The sequence below is a fragment of the Elgaria multicarinata genome, chromosome 2 (genome assembly GCF_023053635.1).
Source record: "Elgaria multicarinata webbii isolate HBS135686 ecotype San Diego chromosome 2, rElgMul1.1.pri, whole genome shotgun sequence".
Classification (NCBI taxonomy): domain Eukaryota; kingdom Metazoa; phylum Chordata; class Lepidosauria; order Squamata; family Anguidae; genus Elgaria; species Elgaria multicarinata.
In genome coordinates, this window is record NC_086172.1 from 80,412,146 (window position 1) to 80,438,701 (window position 26,556).

Below are 26,556 nucleotides of genomic sequence, written 5' to 3' on the forward strand. Positions count from 1 at the left end.
AGTGGGCGGGGGGAATCCAAAAAGCAACATTGTGATATTACTATTATTTAAGACCAGCTAAAAAGTCCCAAACCAATGAGCAAGCTTTTAAGTGAATCAGAAGTCTTCTTCAGGCTGGATGTTAAGCAAAAGAAAAAATGGAGTGAGGGAGATGATCTTGCTATTTTGGTTTATTGAATAAATGAGGAGTTTGGGTAAACGTCAACACACTACTCCATTACATTCCAGTTAGAAAGGTTTATGATGACTAGGGACTGTTCTTACATGAAACAGAAGATGCCCGAATTGTCAGACAGAAAAGGCAATCACACACACACACACACACACACACACACATTCAGGCAGATGTGTACATGATGGTCCTGCCCTAAACCTAGGATTCAGTAAGTGGTGAATTTAACCATCAAGCTCTCTCCATCTTTCACAACATAGTCACCAGCACCTGGGAGAAGAGAGACAAGAGAAGAGACACCGTGAGAGTTTTCAGTAACATAGATAATGATCTTATCTCAGTCTCATGTTCTGCCTCTGTGCCAAGCTTCACCTCTTCGGCCCACCAATTTGCATTGTCCTCATCCACTTCTTTCTCGCTTGCATGCTGGTGCTCCTTCCTCCCTCACTTTGAGCTGATTTGTTTCAGTGTGCTTAGATACCACCTGTCTACAAGATAGTCTCCTATCTAGGTACTGCCCAGATCCAGAGCAGCTTAGTTTTAGCAAGGGCTGCCTCATGCACTCTCAGAACAGGTCCTCCTGACACCTGACTCATTAGGAACGCAGGTAACTGCCTTAAACTCATCAGATGATGAGTCTATCTAGCCCAGTATTATCACCACTGGCAAGGTGGTGAACCTGGGTCCTTCTGCATGCAAAACAGGTGCTCTACCACTGAGCCACGCCCCCCTAGTTTGGAGTCCCAATTCTGTGCCCCATGCCCCTTTCCAATTGCCTTCACTCTGCCACCCATAGCCTCTCTTCTCCCCTCTCTTCTTCATTCACTCCTTTCCCCCTTACCTTGGGGCAAGGCTTTTCCCCCACTCAAGAGCTCCCAGTAGGTATGCTTCGTAAGGTCAGCATTCAGGCCTCGCACGGAGGTTATATACACACCCCAGGATTGCTGCTCATATATGAAACTGGTGAAGGAGAGATTTTCAAAGGGGTTCAGTTACTAGTGAAAGAGCAATTGCTGGACTCCTTCCTCTAACCAGACAGGCATCCAGGGCCAGCCCAAAGTGAAGGTGGAGCAGAGAATGATGTCCTACTCACCCACCCAAGTCAAGGTTCAGAATCCTTAAGGCAACCAAGGCAGAAAATCCCACAAGCACCTCTTCCCCCTCTCTGGCAGTAAAATGCAACAATAATAAGGTATATAAATAATAACTTGCTGCCCTTTCATGATGCCCACAAAAAGGTGCCTAAAGCAGCCACCTCACTCTACCCCAGCAGTGCAGAACCCGTAAGCCAAACCCAATCTGCCTGGGGCGCCAATCCAGCCCTTTGGAATTTCCCAAATGGCCATGTCCCCTGCCCCCCAACCATCAATCTTATATTTATTTCCCAGCTTTTGAATGGTTTTTCCCACATTCTGAAAGATTGAAATGCCTCTCCTACAACCTAGGCCTTGTCTACACAAAGGGTTTGCCCCAGGGTGGCTTCGCAGTAGCAGCATGTCATCTACATGACGCAGCTGCCATTGCGAAGCCATCTGGGGGCAAACCCTGGAAACTCTGCTCCAAAAAAGTTGGGCACTTGCCCTGACTTTTTTGGCAGCGGAGCCCATGGGGGGAGGAGAGGAACAGGGGCGTTCCTTCCCCCCTTCTTAATTTTATTGACTATTTCCACAGCTGTGCAGATACAGAGAAGAAAAAGAAATTGGGGGTGGGAGAAATAGCCAGCCAGAGGGAGGAGAGGAGAAGTGGTTCGCCTCGAGTCCCTGCACACTCTCCTCATGTCTTCCCTCTGGCTGCCCGTTCCTTCCCCTCATTTATTTTAATTTTTATTATCTGTATCTCCACAGCTGCAGAGATAAAGACAATAAAAAAAATTAAAGGGGGGGAGGAACGCCCCCATTCCTCTCCTCCTCACCCCGTTGGTTTTTGTTTTTTTACTTTTAAAGAGGGGAAAGTTTGCGCTTGCGTTCCTTCCTAAGTAGATTCTGGGAAGGAATGCACGTCCGGGAGTAAGGTGCTTTGTGGCGCCAAAACGCTACAGTAAATACAGGGCCCTTGTTACTGGCAGTAAGTGCTGGATAATAGGAACAACTCCACATGCTTCCAGACACTAGGGGGTGGTAGAGAATGTCTTGTAGCTTGATCAGTTGCTATTTCCTGCTCCCTCCCCTTCCTATTCCTTCTCCTCTTGACTCTGCAACAAACAAGCATCATACTTAGGGTGACCATATGAAAAGGAGGACAGGGCTGCTGTATCTTTAACAGCTGTATTGAAAAGGGAATTTCAGCAGGTGTCATTTGTATACATGGGGAACCTGGTGAAATTCCCTCTTCATCACAACAGTTAAAGCTGCAGGTGCCCTGCCCTCTTTTAAATCTGGTCACTCTATTATAGATCCTGCAGCTTTATCTGTTGTGATGAAGAGGGAATTTTACCAGGTTCTCCATATATGCAAATGACACCTGCTGAAATTCCCTTTTCTATGTAACTGTTAAAGATACAGGAGTCCTGTCCTCCTTTTCATATGGTCACCCTAATCATACTGTCTCTACAGAAAGAAAGCAAGTAAACATATCTCATGCCTTTGCTTACTTATACTCACACACACAGCTTTAGGAGGTGCTTGTAGTTACAGTGCTAGATAGCCTGATAGTGTGAATAAAAGCATTAATAAAGTAAGTTGATTTGAACTTCATTTAAACTGGCGATAGCCTGTGTTTATTGCCTCCAATATTAAATGCTGTGTTGCCACACCTTCTCTGTATAAAGGAACTTTACTATAAGTCACACCAGCTTTAAGGGCAACATTAAGAGCTTTAAGCTACAATACTGTATTTTGTATTTGTTTTTTTTAACCTGTTGGTTGTTTTATGATGGTTTTAATTTTTGTGAACCGCCCAGAGAGCTTCGGCTATTGGGCGGTATAAAAATGTAATAAATAAATAAATAAATAAATATGCTGCTTTTTAAAATTTTTGTCCCCACCTGCTTTGTCTTTGGCCCCACTCACCACTGAAATGCAGCCCTCGAGAGCTTTTCCAAAATGGAATTTGTCCCCTAGGTCAAAAGAGTTTCAACACTCCTGATCTATCCATAATTGAGTAGAGGAGATTGAATGGAAATGCCAGATCAGATCTGAATGCATCTCACTTTCCAGGAAATTGAAAAGACATCACTAAGCTGAATGATCTTATGAGCAAGACAGGAGCTCAAAAAAACCCTCCCCCCCTGCCAACCAGGCTCAACGGGCAGGAAATGGGGAGGGAAACTTGCTTCACTACTGAGACTGGAAGAGCGTTCCCCTTGACCTAAGAGCAAATACTACACCGTCTTGTTGTTCAGGTCATATTTCCTTATCCAATCAGATGCCCAAATGAATCCTGGCCTTGTCAGCCAAGGCATTACCTGAATTTATATGGCTCATCCTTCTGGGCAGCCTCCATGACTCTGAGAAAAACTGAGCCCTTTGGGACAGAGATTTTGATGGAATCGGAGAAGGTATTGTTCACACCATCAGTGACAGTGTAATTGACTGTTATTAGATCAGGAGGAGTAGATGACGGAGTGGTTGGTAAAGAGGTGCTCAGGGTGAGGTCATCTATTTGGAACAGAAGCAGTTAAGGATGGATGAATAAGTCTATTTCTGATCCATGTCACTTTCATATGTATTCAATCATATGTCCATCCAATTTCCACATTGGTCTGCAATGATGTGGAAATACACCAAAAAAAATAATCTGTTTTCATATACCATTTTTCATGACGTGCATTGTTGTAAACCACTTTCCCTAAGATAAGCATTTTTTTAAAGATTTATTTGAGCTGAGAACTGCATTGCAAAATCTGGAGAAGGGCACAACCCAAAGGATAACCGCGTTCCAATCTGCGTATCAGGCCAGGAAGTGCGAATTAGGTTGCTTCACTTAAAAATGTGGACCAAATAAAATTCTTCCCTGTTCCTAGAAGCAGTGAGGAAAGATGGAACGACTTCAAGATCAGTACTGTGTTTCTCCATACATTCCCTTATCTGCTCCCCTACCCCCCCACACACTGGGGCTGTCTAAATGCTTGGAAAGCCCTGGGGTGGGTGTGCAGCGGCGCAGTGTCAATTATACAATGCAGCAGCAATCGTGCCCCCACCCCGGGGCTTTCCGCTGAAGCTGCAGAGAAAAAAAGTCAGGGGCTTACCCCCACTTTTTTCCTCAGGGCGAGGCGAAGATGTCGCATCCGGCATCTAAGCCTTGCTTTGGAGTCGCAGCGGAGCCATGGCTGAGTGGATGGCGACCCCAGGTTGGTCGCTATCTGCCCAAGCAGAGGACAAGGGACATGACCGGTGCTGGAAACCCTGCACTTTTGCTGCAGCATCAAGTTTAGCCACCGCCACCTCGCAGTAGCAAAAGCGTGGGGTTTGGGATCATTGTGGTGGCAACCCGCTGCGGTAAAGTCAGCCGCCCTGGCTCCTCTCTGATATTGTCTTGGGGTGGGGAGATGAAAGATTTGTAATGTAAGGAAAGGAAGAAGAATCAGGGGTAGAATACAAACATTGCATATGAACAAAGGGATCTAGGGCAGCAATATTGAACCTCAGGTTCCTGGGCCAAATCTGGCTGGCCTAGGATCCCAGTCCAGCCCTCCAAGATTTCCCACACGGCCATGCTCCTTTCCCCTGGCTCCACCCCTTTTCTCCTGCCAGCCAATCTTTTAGTGTTTTCCAGCTTTTGCATGTCCCTGCCCCCCCCCCCCATTCTAAATGTTGAAACGCCTCTCCTTAGTCTTAGCTATTGGCAGTAAGAGCTTTCAGATAAAATACGTATGTTGGTCCCACCCCTTTCATTTTCCACTCCACCAATCACTGGAATGCGCCCACTTGAGAACTTCTCTGAAACTGAATTTGGCCCTTGGGCTGAAAGAGGTGCAACACCATGATTGAGGAATTTGAAGTAGGGATGTGCTCCGCTCCGATTAGGAGCGTAGAAGCAGTAGCGGATTGGCCTGCTCCGCCTTACCCAGAGGCGGAGTAGGAGCGGACCGCGGACCCCCTAGAAGCAAGGCGAAGAGAAGCGACCATTTTTCGGAGCTCCGAGTTCAGGCGGAGCGCTCCGGTCGCCATCTTGAAAACATTTCGCCATAGGATTGCATTGCGGCAAATAATCGCGCATAACTACGTTGTTTTTGAAGCTATCGTTCTGGAAATTCTTGTGCACAGAGAGTCGTGGATGGGGGTCATTTTGAGACCACTCTCACCTCTCTGCGTGCTGTGGTTCACGTGCAATATTTTTTTAAAAATCGGGTCAACCGCGGGGCTCAAACTGCGTTTCGGCTTTTCGCCCATAGGATTGCATTGAGGGAAAGAATCGGGGATAACTGGGGGGGGGTTTAAGCTATCGTTCTGAAAATTCTTGTGCACAGAGAGTCGTGGATGGGGGTCATTTTGAGACCACTCTCAACTTTCTGCGTGCTGTGGTTCACGTGCAATATTTTTTTAAAAATCGGGTCAACCGCGGGGCTCCGTTTCGGCTTTTCGCCCATAGGATTGCATTGAGGGAAAGAATCGGGGATAACTGGGGGGGGGTTTAAGCTATCGTTCTGAAAATTCTTGTGCACAGAGAGTCGTGGATGGGGGTCATTTTGAGACCACTCTCAACTTTCTGCGTGCTGTGGTTCACGTGCAATATTTTTTTAAAAATCGGGGTTTGGGTTTTTTTTATTTTTTTTTTTTTATTTTTTTGGAAGCGATGACAGGCACATTCAACTCCCAATCCTGATGAGAATTGATCTCCTCAGAAAGCATCCTCCTCCAATCCCAGCGTTGGAGGGGGGACTAAGGCAGACCCACCCTGAGAACTTTCTGTTTTGTGTCTCTTTGTGGGTTGGCGTTCGTGGAGGGAACACTTACTTAGCTAGTGCTCCTGCTTTGGAGATAGATTAATTTAATATAGGTTTAGTTTGGCGCGTGTGTGTGTTTGTTTGCTTCTTTCTGACTTGTAGCTTAGTTTGCCCTGTGTTTTCCCCTTACTTTGATTTAATATAAACTTTATTTTTGAATTTTGGAGTGTGTGGTTGGGTTGGTTGCCCCCCCCTTCCCTGTATTAAAGCCTGACTGTTCTGCTTTTGTGAAAGCTTTCTTTTGAAAGCATACACACAGTTTTTGTCCCATTTCCCTACATTTATATTCTTAAACATATTTTATTATATTCTTTCACATAGTCCATTAGTATATATTCTCATACATATTATATTAGTATTCATATTTTGTTCTTCTTATAGTAGTGGTTGGTTCTTTTCCCCCCTCCCCTCTCTTAAATCCTGATTGTGTTTCCTTCTATCTTCTATATACCAAATATACCAAAAAAATTGGATTCTCTTTTTCTTCTCTGTGTAACTTCGACGGAGTGGGCTGCTTTTGTCAAGTTCAACAGGCAGCCACAGATTGAGCATTTTGGGGAAAGCATACGCACACCATTTCCCTATTCTTAAACATATTATTATTATATTCTTTGACATAGTCTTAGTAGTCTATTAGTATACATTCTCATACATATTATAGTAGTGGTTGGTTCTTTTCCCCCCTCCCCTCTCTTAAATCCTGATTGTGTTTCCTTCTATCTTCTATATACCAAATATACCAAAAAAATTGGATTCTCTTTTTCTTCTCTGTGTAACTTCGACGGAGTGGGCTGCTTTTGTCAAGTTCAACAGGCAGCCACAGATTGAGCATTTTGGGGAAAGCATACGCACACCATTTCCCTATTCTTAAACATATTATATTATATTCTTTGACATAGTCTTAGTAGTCTATTAGTATACATTCTCATACATATTAGTAGTAGTAGTATTCATATTTTGTTCTTGTTATAGTAGTGGTTGTCCCATTTCTTGTCCCATTTCCCTACATTTATTAGTAATATTCTTAAACATATTATTATATTCTTGTAGATATTCTTAGTAGTAGATATATATATATATATATTAGTATATTCTCATACATATTAGTAGTAGTATATTTTATTGTTCTTGTCCCATTTCCCTACATTTAAACATATTATATCTTCTTATACATATTCTTAGTAGTACCTTATACATAGTATTAGTAGTATTAATATTTTGTTAGTCATCATGAAAAGAGGAAGCAGGCGTGCTGAAAGCAGCAAGGCTCAGTCTGCCAGCAGTAAGCAGGCTTCCTCTCCTCCTGTGAAACTCAAACGGGCAACTCCTTGGCTGACTGCTCCAAAACAGAAGCAGGACAAGCAGCAGGCAGAGCCACTCTCTTCTGCAACTTGTGCCCGGCGTTCTCTTTTTGAGGGTGGGAATGGGAAAAGTGCCCGTTTGCAAGAGGCACGTGGCAGCAGTGCCATTAGAGGAGGAGGAGTATCCCCAACTCCTTCATTCTCCTTTCAGCCCACGAGCCCGATGATGGACCTAGACGAGGTCCTCAGCACAGTGGAGGGGGGGGAGGAGGAGGAGGAGGCGGTGGGCCTCCAGGATGTGGGGGCTGAGGAGGAGCAGCAGCAGGCCGAGGCTCTCTCCCCAGTCTCATCCCACACCCCTGTTTCTGTGGCAACACCAGAGAGCTCAGGCGGGCAATTGGTGGTGTCACCACGGAAACGAAAGACAAGCATCGTGTGGGACCACTTTGAGTTGGGAGCGGATCCCCGCTTTGCTGTCTGTCGCCACTGCAAACTCAGCCTAAGCAGGGGTTCATCGACAGGGCATTATGGAACCAGCAGCATGAAGATGCATCTTAAGAGGCAGCACCAGTCGGTCTTGCTGGGGAAAGAGGCGGGCAAGGCGACTGGTTCCAGGGGAAAGCCGAAGGCGGCGGCTGCTGCTGCTGCTGCTGCTGCTGCTGCTGCTGCTGCTGGCACTTCCAGTCTCAGCTCTCCATCTCCCATCCCCACAAGGGTTAGGCAGGCAACCCTGCCGGAAATGGGGTGGGGGAAGTATGGAACCACAAGATGGCGTTTTCCAACGCCCTCCCAGATCACCACGTCAATCGGTGAGATGGTGGCGTTGGACGACCAGCCATTCAGCCTCGTCGACAACGCAGGCTTCAAGAGGCTGATGGCGCTTGTGGTGCCATACTACAAGCTGCCGTGTCGCACCACCCTGAGCAGGCGGGTGGTGCCTTCCCTGTACCGTTCCTGCAGGGAGTTAGTGCTGGGTCGTCTGTGCCAGGCAGAGGCACGGATGGTGCACTTCACCTCGGACATTTGGTCCAGCGAGGGCGGAGTGCACGCTTACCTGTCCCTGACGGCACACTGGTGGGCAGCCGTGGGGCAGGAAGGATCCAGCACTACAGGGACTGGCAAGGAGGGCTACTGCTGGGCCCTCCTCCACACGCAAGTGATGGACCAGTCCCACACGGCAGGGGAGATTACGGAGGCCATGAACCGCATGGTGGATGGGTGGCTAGCTGGGCAGAAGGTCACCCGCGGTTACATGGTCACGGACGGGGGAGCCAACATGGTGAAGGCGGTGCGCGACGGCGGATTCGAGGGCGTCCGCTGCATCGCGCACGTCTTGAACCTGGTGGTGAGGGATGGCCTTGGGATGGGCAGCAGCAAGCCCAACCTCGGTCCCCTGTCCGGGATCCGTAACCTCCTGGAGAGCTGCAGAAAGGTGGCAGGCCATTTCCACCACAGCGTCAAGGGCAGTCGCTTGCTGCGGGAGAAGCAGGAGGAGTTGAATCTCCCGCAGCACAGGCTAGTGCAGGATGTGGTGACACGCTGGAACTCCACCTACCTGATGCTGGAGCGGATGGTGGAGCAACAGCGTGCCATCCACGACTTGTTCAGGGTCAGGGACATGGGCGTCCACCACCTGGGCAAGCAGCAGTGGGACGCCATGTCCCAGCTGGTGGCGGTCCTCAAGCCGTTCCTGAACGCCACCGAGACCCTGAGCAAAAGCTCTGCCCTCCTCAGCCAGGTGATCCCTGTATGCAGGCATCTCCAGAAACAGATGGGCGACTTTCTGGAGTACAGGGATCCCGTCACCGGCAGGCGCTTCGAGCCCGAGGTCCGCGAAGCGGTGACTAGGCTGAGGGACGGCGTGACGCGGAGGCTGGAGCCCATCCAAACCGACAGGGTCCACATGTTGGCAGCCATGTGCGACCCTCGTGTGAAGGATGGGCTTTGTGGGCCAAATAGCAGGCAGCACTGGGTGGAAACGCTGGTGGGCGAAGTGCGGGCGGCATGGGCCAAGAGGGTGGGGCAGAGTGAGGCAGAGGAGCAGGCCACCCCTCCCCGCAGCAGCACCAGCAGCACCAGCAGCAGCCTCACCTGCATCCCTCCCAGCAGCAGCACAGGCGAGGGGTATTGGGAAGAGGCTCTGCACACCGTGTTTGGGCAGAGACCCTCCCCAGCCACCAGCCAGGATGACGCTGCAACCACCGTGCAGCGTTACCTGTCAGAGCCCATCGAGGACTCCTCCATGGACCCCCTGGCCTACTGGTCATCCCGTTTTCAGATTTGGCCGGACCTGGCGCGGGTGGCCATGGATCGACTCAGCTGCCCACCCACCAGTGTTCCAAGCGAGAGGGTGTTCTCTATGGCGGGCGACATAGTGACCCCTCACCGCTCTCGCTTGGAGCCGGACTTGGTGGAGCAGCTGGTCTTTCTGAAGGGCAATCTCCCCCTGCTGGGATACCCCACCCTCAAGCCCTCGTGGGAGTGACAGGCAGGCTCCCTTTAATTCCACCCCTCCTTGGGTTGGCAGGCACACTACAGTTCAGGCAGGCTGGTTTTTTCTCTGTAGGCACTAGGCAGAGTTTGTCACCGTGCGTGTGTGTGACTGACTGTGAGGGCAAAGCACCGCACTTGAGTTCATTTCATTTCTGTGGCGTCCGGTACAGCTTAGTCAACTCATCCGGATAGTTTTCCACCCAGTTCCAAAAGACTCCATTTATTTATTTATTTATTTATTTATTTATTTAATTAATTACATTTATATACCGCCCCACAGCCAAAGCTCTCTGGGCGGTTTACAACCGTTTGTCCATGATTGACTGCACGTTTAGGTGAGGTGCAAGCAGGGGGCAAGGCAATGCCTGGCACCACCACCACCACTAGCCAGGCTGCCTCTCTCCAGCAGTCCACGGGTCGCCCTTTGGAGTGCCCTGGGAGTGGAAGACGTACTCCCTGATCCAGAAGTATGGTTTTTTGAGAAGCAAACAGGCGAGTCCTCGCCTTTGAGAAGCAACCTTTCACTTGAACTCATGGAAGTCATTGACTTCAGCACAGCCACTACATAGAGGCTGTGGACCTCTGGGTGACTCCATCAGTGTGCTGATTTTGAGAAGCAACCTTTCACTGAAACTCATTCACTTCCCCAATTGAGGGTGAGGGAGGTTACACTCCAGCAGTCCACGGGTCGCCCTTTAGATAGCTCGGGGATCAAATGGAGTCCTTGATCTGTGTGCTGATTTTGAGAAGCAACCTTTCACTGAAACTCATTCACTTCCCCAATTGCGGCTGGTACTCCAACAGTCCACCGAACGCCCATAGCACAGCCACTTAGTGCATAGGGACAGTTTAAGTTTCCTCCTGAGAAGTGAGCACTCACTTCAACTCATGACAGCCATTGACTTCACCACAGCCACTACTGCGGATGCTGTGGTCCTCCAGGATGTGGGGATAAGTAGCAGTCGCTGGTCGAGCTTCTCTCCCCAGTCTCATATGGAGCAATTTTGAGCTCTCACTTCGACTTCAAGTTCAGACACTTGAGCACAGCCCCTACGGTGGAGGCACAGCTGGCCGTGCCTCTCTCCCCAACCACTGACTGCACAGGGACAGTTTAAGTTTCCTCCTGAGAAGTGAGCACTCACTTCAACTCATGACAGCCATTGACTTCACCACAGCCACTACTGCGGATGCTGTGGTCCTCCAGGATGTGGGGATAAGTAGCAGTCGCTGGTCGAGCTTCTCTCCCCAGTCTCATATGGAGCAATTTTGAGCTCTCACTTCGACTTCAAGTTCAGACACTTGAGCACAGCCCCTACGGTGGAGGCACAGCTGGCCGTGCCTCTCTCCCCAACCACTGACTGCACAGGGACAGTTTAAGTTTCCTCCTGAGAAGTGAGCACTCACTTCAACTCATGACAGCCATTGACTTCACCACAGCCACTACTGCGGATGCTGTGGTCCTCCAGGATGTGGGGATAAGTAGCAGTCGCTGGTCGAGCTTCTCTCCCCAGTCTCATATGGAGCAATTTTGAGCTCTCACTTCGACTTCAAGTTCAGACACTTGAGCACAGCCCCTACGGTGGAGGCACAGCTGGCCGTGCCTCTCTCCCCAACCACTGACTGCACAGGGACAGTTTAAGTTTCCTCCTGAGAAGTGAGCACTCACTTCAACTCATGACAGCCATTGACTTCACCACAGCCACTACTGTGGATGCTGTGGTCCTCCAGGATGTGGGGATAAGTAACAGTCGCTGGTCGAGCTTCTCTCCCCGGTCTCGTCCCACCCCTCTTCCGCTGTAACCCTGTCTTTGAGAAGCAAGCTGTCACTTCAACTCATGGACTTCCCCTATGTGCGGGTGGTACTCCAGTAGTCGACCGATCGCCCATAGCACAGCCACTTAGTGCGTAGGGACAGTTTAAGTTTCCTCCTGAGAAGCAAGCTGTCACTTCAACTCATGGACTTCCCCTATGTGCGGGTGGTACTCCAGGTGTCCACCGATCGCCCATACCACAGCCACTTTGTGTGTACGGACAGTTTAATTTTCCTGAGAAGTGAGCACTCACTTCAACTCATGGACTTCCCCAATTGCGGCTGGTACTCCAACAGTCCACCGAACGCCCATATCACAGCCACTTAGTGCATAGGGACAGTTTAAGTTTCCTCCTGAGAAGTGAGCTTTCACTTCGACTCATGACAGCCATTGACTTCACCACAGCCACTTCTCGGTGGATGCTTTGTTCCACCAGGATGTGGGTGAGGAGGATTAGTTGCAGCAGCTGGCCGAGCGTCTCTCCCCAGTCTCGCAATTCAAGTTATCTGAGAAGTGAGCTTTCACTTCGACTCATGGACTTCCCCTATGTGTGGGAGGTACTCCAGCAGTCGACCGATCGCCCATAGAACAGCCACTTAGTGTGTACGGACAGTTTAATTTTCCTGAGAAGTGAGCACTCACTTCAACTCATGAAACTCATGAAAGCCATAGACTTCCGAAGCAACCTCTCTCTCCTCAGTCTCATCCTCTTCCTCTTCCCCTTCTGCTGTAACCCGTCTTTGAGAAGCAAGCTTTCACTTAAACTCATCATTCACTTCCCCAACTGAGGGAGGTAAAGTCCAGCAGTCCACGGGTCGCCCTTTGGAGTGCCCTGGGAGTGGAAGACGTACTCCCTGATCCCGAAGTATGGTTTTGAGAAGTAAGCTGTCACTTGAACTCATGAGCCTCTGTGCAAAAGCTGTCCTTGTGTGTGTGGTTGTGAGTGTTACTGCAGCTGCCTGTCTCGCTGCGAAAATGAAACAGGCAAGTCCTCGCCTTTGAGAAGCAACCTTTCACTTAAACTCATGGAAGTCATTGACTTCAGCACAGCCACTACGTAGAGGCTGTGGACCTCTGGGTGACCCGATCAGTGTGCTGATTTTGAGAAGCAACCTTTCACTGAAACTCATTCACTTCCCCAATTGCGGCTGGTACTCCAGTAGTCCACCGAACTCCCATAGCACAGCCACTTAGTGCATAGGGACAGTTTAAGTTTCCTCCTGAGAAGTGAGCACTCACTTCAACTCATGACAGCCATTGACTTCACCACAGCCACTACTGCGGATGCTGTGGTCCTCCAGGATGTGGGTGAGGATTAGTCGCAGCAGCTGGTCGAGCTCCTCTCCCTGGTCTCGTCCCACCCCTCTTCCGCTGTAACGCCCTCTTTGAGAAGCAAGCTGTCACTGAAACTCATGAAAGCCATAGACTTCCGAAGCAACCTTTCACTTCAACTCATTGACTTCCCCTTTGAGAAAAAGCTAAGCTCCAGTAATGCACCGTTTTTCCGTGGGACAGCTCTCTTTCGAGAAGCTGCACTGCATATGCAGCAGTGCCATGGCTTTGAGAAGCCGAGACCCATCCCAGCCACCGGGAACCGGAGGAAAACTCCAGCAGTCCACGGGTCACCCTTTAGATAGCTCGGGGATCAAATGGAGTCCTTGATCTGTGTGCTGATTTTGAGAAGCAACCTTTCACTGAAACTCATTCACTTCCCCAATTGCGGCTGGTACTCCAACAGTCCACCGAACTCCCATAGCACAGCCACTTAGTGCATACTAGGGACAGTTTAAGTTTCCTCCTGAGAAGTCAGCACTCACTTCGACTCATGACAGCCATTGACTTCACCACAGCCACTTTGTGTGGGATGCTGTGGTCCTCCAGGATGTGGGGATTAGTAGTAGTCACTGGTCGAGCTTGTCTCCCCGGTCTCGTCCCACCCCTCTTCCGCTGTAACCCTGTCTTTGAGAAGCAAGCTGTCACTTCAACTCATGGACTTCCCCTCAGAGAAAAAGCTAAGCTCCAGCAGTCCACCGATCTCCCGTAGCACAGCCACTACGTTTCCTGAGAAGTGAGCTCTCACTTCAACTCGTCTTGTAGTGCGCCCGCCGAGTTGAGCACAGCCACTACAGTGGAGGCGCCTGCCCGCCTGCCTGGGAGCCATCCTTGTGAGGTAGCTGGATCTGCTGGGACTGACTCCCCCACAGATCTATGGCTTACTTGTGCAAGGTACCAGCTTTTCTGGGCCCGCCAACCCATGCCTGCCTGCCTGTCTGCCCGCCTCCCCCGGGGTGCTGCTGTGGTGGGGCATCTGCCAGGACTGACTCCTCGCCTACTCTGCCTGCCTCTCTGCCCGCCTGGTGCCTGGTTTGCTCCCAATCGTCCTCCTCTGTGCCCCTCAAGGCGTAACTGCTGGCTTAGAAAGAAAGAACCAGCCATCTTTGCCTCACTTTGCGCCCACTTATGGGTTGGTTTGCTATGCGTTAGTGCTCAAGCCATCCTTGCGGCACTACAATGCATGCTGCCTGCCTGCTTTCCCTCCCTTCTCCCCTTCCCGCCTTGCAGCGATGGTGTATGTGTCTTGCTTTGACTAAGGGGAGAAGTCCTTCCTGCGCTCACTTAGACTTTATCAAATTCAATAATCCCTTTTTCAAATGTGCCAGAAGATTTAGGGTTATCTCGTGGCATGTTGGGATTGCCTTGGAACTGGCCCCATTGAGCTGTCTGCAATTGCAACTTTAAATCCCTGACATACTGGAGTGTTCAAATTTCAAAAGTTCCCCTAACATCAGGGGATGATGGGATTGCCTTGAAACTTGGTGTCCATGGGGACACATGGGTAAGCTGTCATGGGACCAAAGGATAGGTTTCTAACGTGCAAATTGACGTAGTTGTAGAATGGGACTTGATTTGGGGTGAGTTAAAAAGTTTAAGCCGCGCCAAAAATCAGGGGATGATGGGATTTGCTTGCAACTTGGCGTGCATGTGGACACATGGATAAGCTCTCATGGTGCCGAGTTTGAGGTTTCTAACATGCAAATTGACGGAGCTATCCCAAGGGGTGTGAATGGGGTGCCCGATTTTCATAAATTCCCCAAAAATCAGGGGATGATGGGATTGCCTTGAAACTTGGCGTGCATGTGGACACGTGGATAAGCTATCATGGTGCTGAGTTTGAGGTTTCTAACGTGCAAATTGACGTAGTTGTAGAATGGGACAATTTGGGGTGAGTTAAGCCATGCCAAAAATCAGGGGATGATGGGATTTGCTTGCAACTTGGCGTGCATGTGGACACATGGATAAGCTGCCCTGGTGCCGAGTTTGAGGTTTCTAACATGCAAATTGACGGAGCTATCCCAAGGGGTGTGAATGGGGTGCCCGATTTTCATAAATTCCCCAAAAATCAGGGGATGATGGGATTGCCTTGAAACTTGGCGTGCATGTGGACACGTGGATAAGCTATCATGGTGCTGAGTTTGAGGTTTCTAACGTGCAAATTGACGGAGCTATCTAAAGGGGTGTGAATTAGGGTTATGGGAGGTGCGTTAGAGGGTAGAGCCGCGCCAAAAATCAGGGGATGATGGGATTTGCTTGCAACTTGGCGTGCATGTGGACACATGGATAAGCTGCCCTGGTGCCGAGTTTGAGGTTTCTAACATGCAAATTGACGGAGCTATCCCAAGGGGTGTGAATGGGGTGCCCGATTTTCAAAAATTCGCCAAAAATCAGGGGATGATGGGATTGCCTTGAAACTTGGCGTGTGTGTATATACGCCCATGAGGTGTCATGGTGCCAAACGTGAGGTTTCTAACTTCAACGGAAAAAAAGTTGTTTACTTTTTTAGCTTTCAATGCAACCCTATGGGGGGGCAAAAACGGAGCTCCGGATCCGGATCCGGAGCTCCGAGCGGAGCGGAGCGGAAGTGGGCGGAGCGGGGGCGGGGCGGAGCGACCCGCTCCGAAAAATGGCGGATCTGCAAGTGAAGCGGAGCGGGGGGTCCGTGCACACCCCTAATTTGAAGAGGTATTTCCCCTTCCATAGAGATTTTAGAAGCACGTTTAATGCAGGGCTTGCTCACACATTTATACTATCACTTGATTGTGGCATCGTCCTCTGGATTCAATTCTCCTAGTGAAGATCCCTGTTCCAGTTTCAAACTAACTAGAGATAGGTCTAACTTGTGCTTACTTTCATCCTGTGAGCAGTTGATTGTGCTCACATCAAGGTAGGTCTGGCCCTCCAGAGAGGGGACAATCTGAGAAGCAGCCATGGAGTTGTCAAAAGTGCCTTCTGGAATCTCCCTAAGGACTCTGGCCAAAGTCTGGGAGCAGTTCCAGGATCCTGGTGTGAGATAGTTGTCCGATACAGTCAAAGCCTGGAAGAAGCAGACAGAGAGAGAAAGAGAGAGAGAATGCAACTGGGCAGAATTAAGTATGAGGAGAACACAGATTGGCTATAAACCATAAGTGTGGACAACTGGAACAGGAAAGGGGGGAAAAAGAAACTTGCTTGTAGGAATGGGACTGGGGAGAAGGGAAACAGGACCATGAACAAGAGGGATATCTAAGAACTTCTCTACACAAAGCTGTTGATCCACTGTATCTACTTTTGTTTCTGTTGCATAATCGAGATCCAAGCACGACAAGAATGTTTCCTTTCCTGCTTTTCCACTACATAACTTCTAGGTGGTACTGTGATATAGCAGAATAGCACAATTACACAAGTAGAAAGTGCATTTTCTTTTGCTTTAACAAAGAATGCTGCATTTCCCCTGTTCTAAAAGAACTCACTCAAAGTGCTCTTTAAAAACAGAAGTGAAACTGGAGTGTCACGCCATGATCTAAAGAACCTGTAAACAACTATGAGTAGGTAATGACAGGCACACAATAAATGCCTCATGTAGAAAAGCTCTAAGACTTTTGGTTTGTTCACATATTACAGTCTCAGTTCACAAGCAGATATTACTTGTTCTCTCTCTGACAGGTATTTCTCCATCTACCTTTCAAATAGTCCCTCTTTGGCCCTTTCTACACCTAAGGATTAGCCCAGGAAAATGGAGGGATCATCCCTGCCTGCTTCCGGGATCCCCTGTGTGGCATTTGGATGCACAGGAACGATCTCGGGATATAGAGCTGGTGTAGACGTGCCCTTTGTCACTGCCCTGCCACTGAATTTTGGCAGCATCACAGCAAGGGTCACAAAAAAGCCCGAGTGGCTGCATGTGGTCCAATCCTGATTGAACACATATGTCACATTCAAATGCTACATAAGTCTGCGGCTTTTCTCCAACCAATTATTGAAATCAGAGATAATCCCCCGGGGCTGTAAAGGTTTGAAGTATCACAACTGTAAATGTGTGAACACATGAGAAAGGTTCAGTCTTCCTAAGAAGTAACTATGATGATCTCAGCAAGATGGGTTATCTGTGGGCAAAACAGAGGAAGCCATAAGCATTCTCAGGGAGGGTGGGATAATTATGGCTTCCTCCTTACTTTATGCACCATATGTGAAGGAATTCATAGAATCATAGAATCGTAGAGTTGAAAGGGGCCTATATGGCCATCGAGTCCAACCCCCTGCTCAATGCAGGAATCCACCCTAAAGCATCCCTGACAGATGGCTGGCCAGCTGCCTCTTGAATGCCTCTAGGGTGGGAGAGCCCACAACCTCCCTAGGTAACTGGTTCCATTGTCATACTGCTCTAACAGTCAGGAAGTTTTTCCTGATGTCCAGCCGGAATCTGGCTTCCTGTAACTTGAGCCCGTTATTCCATTATTCTTCCTGTTCTGTCTCAGAAGGACTGAGTGGTGGACTTGGTTAGGATTCTGGTTAAAGGACTTGGTTAAAGGATTCTGTTTCCCCTTTGAACCTGAAGGTGTGCATTGGGGCACCAGCTCTTTATCAGACGGCATGGGAAACTTGTTTCTCTTTGATACAGTGAGGCAACAAGAGAGATTCATGGACCCTGAATGGCCTTTTCAAGGCCCCAAACGGATCCTAGCTCCCACCTGCATAGCCAACCCAGTGCTGTAAATGTTCCCAATGACTCCATCCTGGCTTTTCTTCTCCAGGATTTTCTTCAGAAGCCACTGTACAGTGGCTGCTATTGTCTGGTTCACCTCTGGTGACAGTGCGGCGGTATCTGTGGTCTGTACGCAGATCTGTGCCAACACAGCTACTGCTGCCGTGTCTGTATGGGGAAGAAGGCAGAAAATGTGAACAAAGTTCTCATCCTCCTCTGATGTAGCACATAGCCCGCAGAATAAGGTCACTGGCAGGAGCGATGGGTGAATCTGACTCTTTCCAGTCTGCATTAGTTTCACATGAGTTCAATTTTAAATCCATTCCATCCCCTTATCTTCCATTTTCTCTTTTTTTAAAAACAAGTGAAAAATTGCCTTTAACTGTATGCATTCCTCCATAAACTATTAATTTTTATGCATTTACCCCTAAAATACACATTGTTTTCTAAAATACACAGTTCTGTATACATTTTTCTTAGCTAAGAAGCGCACACTCTGGAGGATAATGGTGCACGCCAATCCACAAATTAGTCCAGGAAGTGTGACCTAAAAATGTGTGCCAAACAAAATTCTCCATTATCCCTATGTAAGAGAAGAAATTCTAAACATGTCTTTCATAGGGAAACTACTATCACATTCACAAATGCTTGCATTCCTTTGGTTTAAATGTTGTTGACTGAATTGTATGATGTGATGACTGTTTTAGCTCCATTGATTTTACATTTTGATATAAGCCACCTTGGACTACTGTGGATTTCAACTCCCAGAATTCCCAGCATGGACAATAGTTAGGAATTTGGGGAGTTGTAGTCCAAAATAGCAGGAGATCTACCTTCTGCTTACCACTTGTTCTATCTTGTCGATTCACTTGTACAGGAAGATCAAACTCCCATTCTGGGTCAAACTAGTGATCCATCTAGTTTTTCAGTGTGGCACAGAGTGGTAAAGCAGCAGTTTCTGCAGCTGAAACTCTTCCCACGGCCTGAGTTCGATCCCAGCAGAAGCTGGTTTCAGGCAGCCGGCTCGAGTCGACTCAGCCTTCCATCCTCCCGAGGTCGGTAAAATGAGTACCCAGTTAGCTGGGGGAAAGGTAATAACGGCCGGGGAAGGCAACGGCAAACCACCCCACTATAAGGCCTGCCAAGAAAACGTCAGCGAAAGCTGGCGTCCCTCCAAGAGTCAGTAATGACTCAGTGCTTGCAAGAGAGGTTCCTTTCCTTTCCTTTATTAGCAATAGTAGCCAAATAGATAATTTAAGCAGAATCACTAGTAAGTTATGAGGGCAATCTCTCGCTCTTGTTGTAAATCCTCAGCATCAGGTAATTAGACATGTGTCATTTACAAAAATGGAAACTGCACTGTCATCTTGAGTATCTACCACTGAATCAATGATCAAAATCATTACACACCCACAGAGAAGCTGCCGCCTAAGGAATACTTCTTCTCATCTGGTCTGAACAGGTCTGCTATCTCAGAAGGTGAGAAGGTGCCCTGAAGCTGGCAGAGGGTAAGAACACACAAGCTGAGCTGGTAATGGGAGGTCAGCGGACTGTCATGGATCTCTGAGGAGAAATAAACAGACAGAAGAGCCATCAGACTCAGCATCTTCCAGCCTGGGCAGAAGGAGACACACAGAAGGGAGAGGGAAGATGTTTAAGTAAGAGTAGATAAAGCAAGGATGGTAGGATATGGATTGTATCCAATGGCAGTTTTACTTAAGTCCCATTCAGTTCAGTGGGTCAACTCTTATGTAGGATTTACATAAGAGTTGACCCACTGAAACAGCACGTGGAACGCAACGAAGGGACCCAGGTAAATGCAAGACAGAGAAACAAAATTGAGAGATGGAATACGCAACATGAAAACGGATAACTGTAGGTGTTTTTAAAAAGTATTTCTAACCCACCCTTCATCCTAAGATAACAGTGCAGTGTGCATGAGGCATAAAACTGAATAAGCCACAATTAATACAATAAAACCATAAAACATTCCAATAAAAACAAATCAGAAGCATTAAAACAGCAGAGGAGGTAAGCGTAACCCGGCATGACACTTTTAAACGCCTTTGGACCTTGAAATGGTAGGAGCAGCATGCTACCAGTTGAACTTCAGTGGGGAAGGCATTCCCCACACAGGGTGCCACCACAGAGAAGGCCCTCTCCTTAATTCCTATGCAATGAGTTTCCACTGGCAAAGGAAGCAGAGAACAGTCTCCTTTGAAGATCTAATGACAGGTGGAAAGGGAAAGCACGTAGAAATGCAAAAAGAGATAGAAGGGGGAAGGAAGAAGATCCCCTTCGCCTGGTAAGGCAGAAGCCCGAGTCCTCACTGATGTTCTTCAGCTCCATCTCAAACTTCTTTTCCAAGAGTTCCACCAGATCAAGAGTGCCAGAGACTTTTCGGGGATTAGAGCACGAAGCCTGGAATGCCAGGGCATAGAGGGCCACCTTGCCCGAAGAGAAATCTTGTCCTAGAAACAGTGAACAAAGCCAAGGATGAGAAGGGCAAGATTCCATTTCTCCAACTGCAGGCCACATGCTTCTGTTGTCTATCATTCTGTGATCCCACTGGCCTAAGTTCCTCACCCATTTACTTCCCTTCCCTTTCTGGACATATTCGTTCATCCATCCATTCATTCATTCATTCATTCATTCATTCATATATTCACTCTGTTATTGCCCAAAGATGCACTTGTGTGGACAAACATAATGAGTGAACCGGGTGATGAGTGATATTGTCAGCAGCAATGTCGGTTATCATTGGAGGCAATAATTACAGGATGACATTTTGTGCATTGACCTGCAGGATCCATGTCTTGGGCATTGAAAGCAAGAGAGATGGGAAATTGCCTCAAGTTCCTCTTTCAAAAGGATTGTGAACAAGGGGACTGTGGGAAGAAGGCTATACCTGGAGTCGGATTATGGTTGCTACCACCATTGTGTGCAGTTACAAGTGAAGTCAAATTTTCCATGGAGGTAGTCTGGGATAAAATCCAAAATAAATCCTACTTAGAGTGAAATGAATGTGATTTGACTAACTGAAGTCACATTTATTTCAATGCGCCTACTCTAACTAGGACGTACGTTGGATTTTACTCCTGGTGTCATTATAACTTACTAAAAACCTCAAATGTCAGGAAAGTGGAGGTGTGTGTGGGTGTACTTTCACCACATGAAGCTCTTAATTTTTTCAAGAGTGTCATAAACACTTACCAGTCTTCACCTTGTCTACCGCATCCTGGCCAAGCCTCTTTAGCAACTTTTGCTCCGTGTCCTGGCTGTGGTTCTGAGCAAAATGAAGAGCTATCAAGACACTGGGGTTGGGGGGAAGCCCTGGAAGAGTGGTTGACTCGATCATCTTCTGCAGCAGATAGTTCACCAGCGGGCGCTCATCCTCACTCACAGCTAAAGGGGAAAAGGAACACTAATCACACTGGGCACCCTATATAATACCCAGGTATTATCTCCCCCACCCCACAATATTCAGCTTGGAGAGAAAACAGGAAACACCCCCATGCCATTGTAATCCATTACATACTATTATCTATAATTAGACTAGCCAAACCTTCATCCATCTTTTTGTTCTTTGCTGATGATGTTTGAAGAGGATCAAGAGGATCAGCCTCTTTGAGCTTTTCTACAAGGAGCTTTTAATCTGCTGTTTCTACTTTCACTGTCATTGCAGAATTAAGATCCAAGCACTACATGAGGAGCATTTCCTTTCCTGCTTTTCTTCCACATAACCTCTAGGTGGCATTGTGGTATAGCAGAATAGCATGGCAATAGAGTGTTTTCTTCCTCTTTCACAAACCATGACACATTTTCCCCACTCTAAAAAAACTCAGTGAAAGTGCTGTTTAAAAGCAGAAGTGAAACCGGAGGGTCATGTTGTCATCTAAAAAACGTGTAAACAACAGTGAGTAGGAAATGTGAGTAGGAAGTGAACAATAAATGCTTTGTGAAGAAAAACTCTTCATATTATTTGCTAACATATGGATACACTATTGTTAACTTCTTCTTTTTTAAGATTTGATATTACCAGGCTAAAAACGATCCCATCTCTGTTCATCTGCTCTGTTTATAATAAATTTGCCATGCTTATCTTGGTAACTTGTGTCCCTTGCATGAATTGTGCCTCTGAAACCAAATGGAGGAAGAGGATTCCTTCAGTGGCCAAACTGGATTGGCTACCTTCCCCTGACACACAGGGTGAAATTAGTTTCCTCTACATAGCTGGTGGCTCTCTCTTCTGACAGGATTCCTCCTCTACGTTTGACTAGTGAAACAACTACCATCACAGGGTGAGTCAAAATGGAGCTAGCCTCACATTGAAGTGAAAAGAGAAAGAAAGAAAGAAAGAAAGAAAGAAAGAAAGAAAGAAAGAAAGAAAGAAAGAAAGGGGAAGAAAGAGGAAGCGACAGGAAGCCATGTCAATTCTTCGTAAAGAGAAATTATGCCCATTGCAACTTCTTAGCTCTTGAGTACACACTGGATCCTTCCAGATGAAGCTTTTGAGGCACCACTGCACTGTTTTATTAACAGGTTTTTATAGGAAGTTGCAGATGAACGTGGCAGAAAACATCCACTTGTAAGCTTCCCGTGTTTGTTTTTCTGGCACTTGGTCTGTCTTTTTTCTTATTGTGGAAAATCCATTAAGGAGAGAAAAGAGAGAAGAAAGAGAGAGAGAGAGAGAGAGAGAAGAAAGAATAGCTGCACAATAACTTCGAATTGGTAGCACTAAGACCCCTCTGGATGGAAGCATCCTTAGAAAGCACCATACTCTGGAATGATATTGGGATGCAGAGGTTTACCATGACTGGGCTTCAATTTCCTGACTGCTGAGTGTGCTCTTAAATTTGTAATTTATGTTTTGTTTTGTTTTTAACTGAGTTGTGAGCTGCTTGGAATGTATTTTCTCTGAGATGATGGCACTGAAAGTAACAGCTTTTCTAAAACTATATGCTCAGTTATCCTCTGTGCAATGCAAGTGGACATTTATCCTTTCCTTGTCGTAATTACCTTTTATTCTGCCCCAGTGGTAATAAACCAGGCACAATTATTTAGATTCTGTTCCTTCTTCCCACTGTAATTACTTTTGATTTATTTACCTCTTTTGGGGTTGCATTTCTCTTTTTAAAGTGATTATTATAGGATATTAATAAAACATATCATTTATGTATTACAGTCATGCAGCACATCCTACCATCCCTCCTCCTCCTCCTCTCCTAAGTAAGGATGTTGTAATCATGGTGTCCATGGGTACCTCCAAATGAGAGCCTTCTAATGTGAACAGGTCATTGTTTTTTGCTTTTCGCTTCATGCAGAATTACAATGTAACTTCCGCATTGCAAGAAACATTGCAAACTTTTTATCTGGTTCCCCCCCTCCCAACATCCCGCTATGTCTCATCCACCTTGCTGGGCAGAGCATTTCCCCCCCCCCCCCGCCCCGATGCAAAGTCCTTTCATTCTGAGCATGCAGGTACACCTGCGTGCACCTGCACACACACCTTCTTTGACATAGCACAATTGCTCAATAGTGAAACATTTGAATGCCATTCCTCTTGTAATGCACAAAATGGAGATCTGTATGTTACTCCTGCTGCCTCCTGTACTCCATTTAACCATTAGGCGATGAAAGGCCTATCTGTTGAGTATCAGAGGTTTTTTTTCCACCCATGTCTGTTAATTGGCTGTTATTCCACTATATCAGTTTCGCCGCACAATAGAATCCAAGCATTACAATGGACCATTTCCTGTGTTTCTATATATAACCTCTAGGTGGCAGTGTGATATAGCAGAATAGTGTAAATACAGCAGAAAAATCATGCTTTCCCTCGCTTTCACAATCAAATGCTATATTTTCTCTGCTCTAAAATAACTCGCCAAAAGTGCTAGTTATTATTATTATTGCATTTACATCTCGCCTTTTTTCCTCCGAAGAACCCAAGGCAGAATACATAATCCTCCTCCTCTCCATTTTATCCTCACAACAACAACCCTGTGAGGTAGGCTGGGCTGAACGTCTCTGACTGACCCAAAGTCACCCAGTGGGTTTCCATGGCTGAGTGGAAACTAGAACCCGGATCTCCTGATTCCCAGTCCAACACTTTAGCCGCTACACCACACTGGCTCTCAGTTAGGCACAAGAAGCAAAACTGGAGGGTCACGTCATTGTCTAAAGAACACGTAAACAATTGAAAGTAAAGAATGAGAGCACATGATAAATGCTTCATGTAGAAAATTCCTCAGAAGACAGTAGAGGAGGAAACCATTGACAGACTGGGTGATGTAGGACTACACCATCAGACAGACAACATCCCAAATGCTGTTGGTTTATAGAGCCCAACCTCCACTCTTTGTGTTCTTCTCTTTCTCAAAAAAAGGCAGGTTGTCATCACACACATGATGAAACAGTGGCATTTTGAAATATAGGAATGCCCTTGCAGAAACAGTTCTTTTTCTTCTGAGTGATACCAACAGTTCTGTGAAACATAAAGTGGCTTTGTTTGCACTGGCAGCAAAAAAGATAAGGAAGAGAGAACTAGACAAAATTGCCATAAACTATCATTGAGATTCAGACTGCTGAGTGAAAGCTGAGTTTTACTTATGGTAAATTTCAAGTTATCTGTGTATTTTTGAGGTATTTGTATTACTGTATATATGTATGGATGCTTTCTTTTGATGTATTTGTCATGGCCTTTGGCTAGTACAATAAACTTTGGATAAAACAAACAGGAAGGCATATTATGTTCCCTAAACTGAAAGTCAAAGGGTGTGTGTGATGACCTGCAGAACTGGTCATTGCTATTTTTTTAATTCTTTACTTCCTTGTAAAATAGGAGCAGCTAGGGTTGCCAGCTGACCTGAAAAATCCAGCCTGGTCTGCTCCTGTGCCTTCAACAGCTGCTTGTTGTTCACAAATCAGCATGTAAAGCTGCTCATAGAGATAACCTAAAGTTAAGGCTAAAGTTTCCAGGTTAAGCTGCTCTTAAAAGTGCATGAGCAGGAACCAGTAAGGGGGAAAGTTGGCAACTCTGGAAACAGCACTAGAAAAGGCAGATTTAAAAAAAATTAAGATATAGCCAAACAAAGGCACTGCCACTTCACCTATTCTGAGATGAGGGCCTACTTTTAAAACAAGTTCTGGTTTGGACCCTAGGGAGTTGATGTCTAATCCTAACCAGCAGTTTTTGATTTCAAACTTAAAAGGATTTTCCTTGTTGCTTTAACAGTGGCTTCCCTCAAAATCTCAGAACAGCTGCCGGCAATTCCAGGGGGCAACGTCTAAAACACAAACGCTGCTGAACTTGCACCTGATGAACCGCACCCGAGGAGGGGGGGCAGAGCCTCTCCAGTATTAAGAGCAACACATCAACATCCACAGAGATGAATTTGTGGAAGAATCCAACATATTACAAGACAAAGAAATCTTCCTCTGCATCTTTCTATAGGCTTTTTAAAATGGTGTTTCACTTAGGAGCTTTTCTCCTGCTGGGCCACACCCATTGCTAACCCTGTGTGTGGAAGCACAAGCGACACTCCCCCTCTATAGCGGCAGAAAGAAAAAGTTGTGCTACAGCACAGCCTTCTCCAGTGTGGCACCCTCCCAATATGTTGGACTACAAATCCCATCAGTCCCAACAATTACAGCCTGTGGCCACACTGCTGAGGATAATAGGGCTTGAAGTCCAACACATCCAAAGGGCACCAGATTGAGGAAGCCTGTGCTAGAACGTTCAGCAGGTTATTGCCATTGTTGTAAAACACCCTAAAATTGTTTGGATAAAAGGACAGAATATAAAATAAAATACAGTTTCTATTTCTGTAGTGTCCCTAAAATGCTACCTGCTATGTAGGCACAAGCTCTGACTGGTGGTCTTGTATTATATATTGGAGTCATTGGAGGCTCCATTTTCGGTGGGGCTGTGAATCCCTTCTGGGTTTTAGTCAGAACCAACCAGAATGCCAAAAGAGCTATCTAAGGTGCGGACCTCAACCCCAAAATGGGTTCAGTGCCTTGGATAGCTCTTTTAGAGTTCTGACTAAAATGCAGAATGGTTTCACAGCCCCACCGAAATCGGAGCCACCAGCACCCACTGATTATAGTGCCAAAGACAGAGATGCAAAGGGGAGGTGGAACATCCAGGGCCATGGAAAGCGTGGGCTAGGGGAGAGTCAGCCGTGGAAGGAGCAAGTAAAATGAAGCAATAGAGGGAGGACAAGGAAAGCCTTGCTAAAAGCATGGGTCTCCTTCAGTCAGTCAGGCTCTGTGGGGAGCAGGCAGCTGCTGTTGAGAGGACTCACTGTTGCTGCCAGCCTCAGCCCTCTTTTCTGGCGCTCCAGTAGCACCTGGCAGCTGCCACGGTAACTGCCCATAGCCCCTTGCCTTGCTCTGGAAAGATCATTGCTGCTTCCGGGGGCTGTCTCTAGCCCGCCTGGGGTCCTAGTGCTGGCTGGGCATAAGAGGAGTCCAGCACATCTGCAGAAGGGCAGCCGGCTGGCCAAGGCTGGTGTAGAGGGACTGGGCAGCACCAGGTTGCTCCTACTCACCACAGCTAAGGCAGCAGGGACCTTGGAAGAGGAGCATGAACGCCAAGCCCATCAGGGGCCTCATCCTTGCTCAGATGCAGCAGCTGTTCTTGGGATGTTGCTCGGGGCACCTCCCGCTTGCTCCTGAGATGTGAACAGCCCAGCCCAGCCTGCAGAGGGGACAGCGAAGTCAGGACTCCACCCTTGCCCTGTTGCTTCCTCATGCAAAGAGACAGGGCGATTGAGCAAGGCCAAGGAGAGCAACCGTGCCTTATTCTCTGCCCTACAGGAAAGTACAGATTGACACCACGGGGCTTGTGCTCTCCTTCAGCCTCTCAGAGAGAA

The 26,556-nt window shown here is 47.3% G+C and overlaps 2 protein-coding genes across 3 annotated transcripts in view; both read right to left on the bottom strand.

Annotated features, from left to right (window-relative positions):
• Positions 1 to 26,556, bottom strand: part of MRPL16 (mitochondrial ribosomal protein L16) — a 119,920-nt gene that overhangs the window by 21,120 nt on the left and 72,244 nt on the right. The gene's annotated exons all lie outside the window — the stretch shown is intronic.
• Positions 37 to 26,427, bottom strand: LOC134393656 (transcobalamin-1-like). 2 transcript variants are annotated; one of them, XM_063118717.1, is made up of 9 exons: positions 26,233 to 26,427; positions 20,894 to 21,085; positions 20,011 to 20,151; positions 19,091 to 19,243; positions 17,667 to 17,848; positions 15,847 to 16,033; positions 3,576 to 3,768; positions 1,014 to 1,132; positions 37 to 442 (listed from the first exon to the last, which is right to left on the bottom strand). In XM_063118717.1, the coding sequence occupies exons 1-9, from the start codon at positions 26,294 to 26,296 to the stop codon at positions 381 to 383; spliced, it is 1,293 nt and encodes a 430-aa protein (XP_062974787.1). In that variant the 5' UTR covers positions 26,297 to 26,427; the 3' UTR covers positions 37 to 380. The 2 variants fall into 2 exon arrangements, with proteins under 2 accessions (XP_062974787.1, XP_062974788.1); XM_063118718.1 differs by lacking the exon at positions 26,233 to 26,427 and adding an exon at positions 21,872 to 21,944 and having other exon boundaries at positions 38 to 442.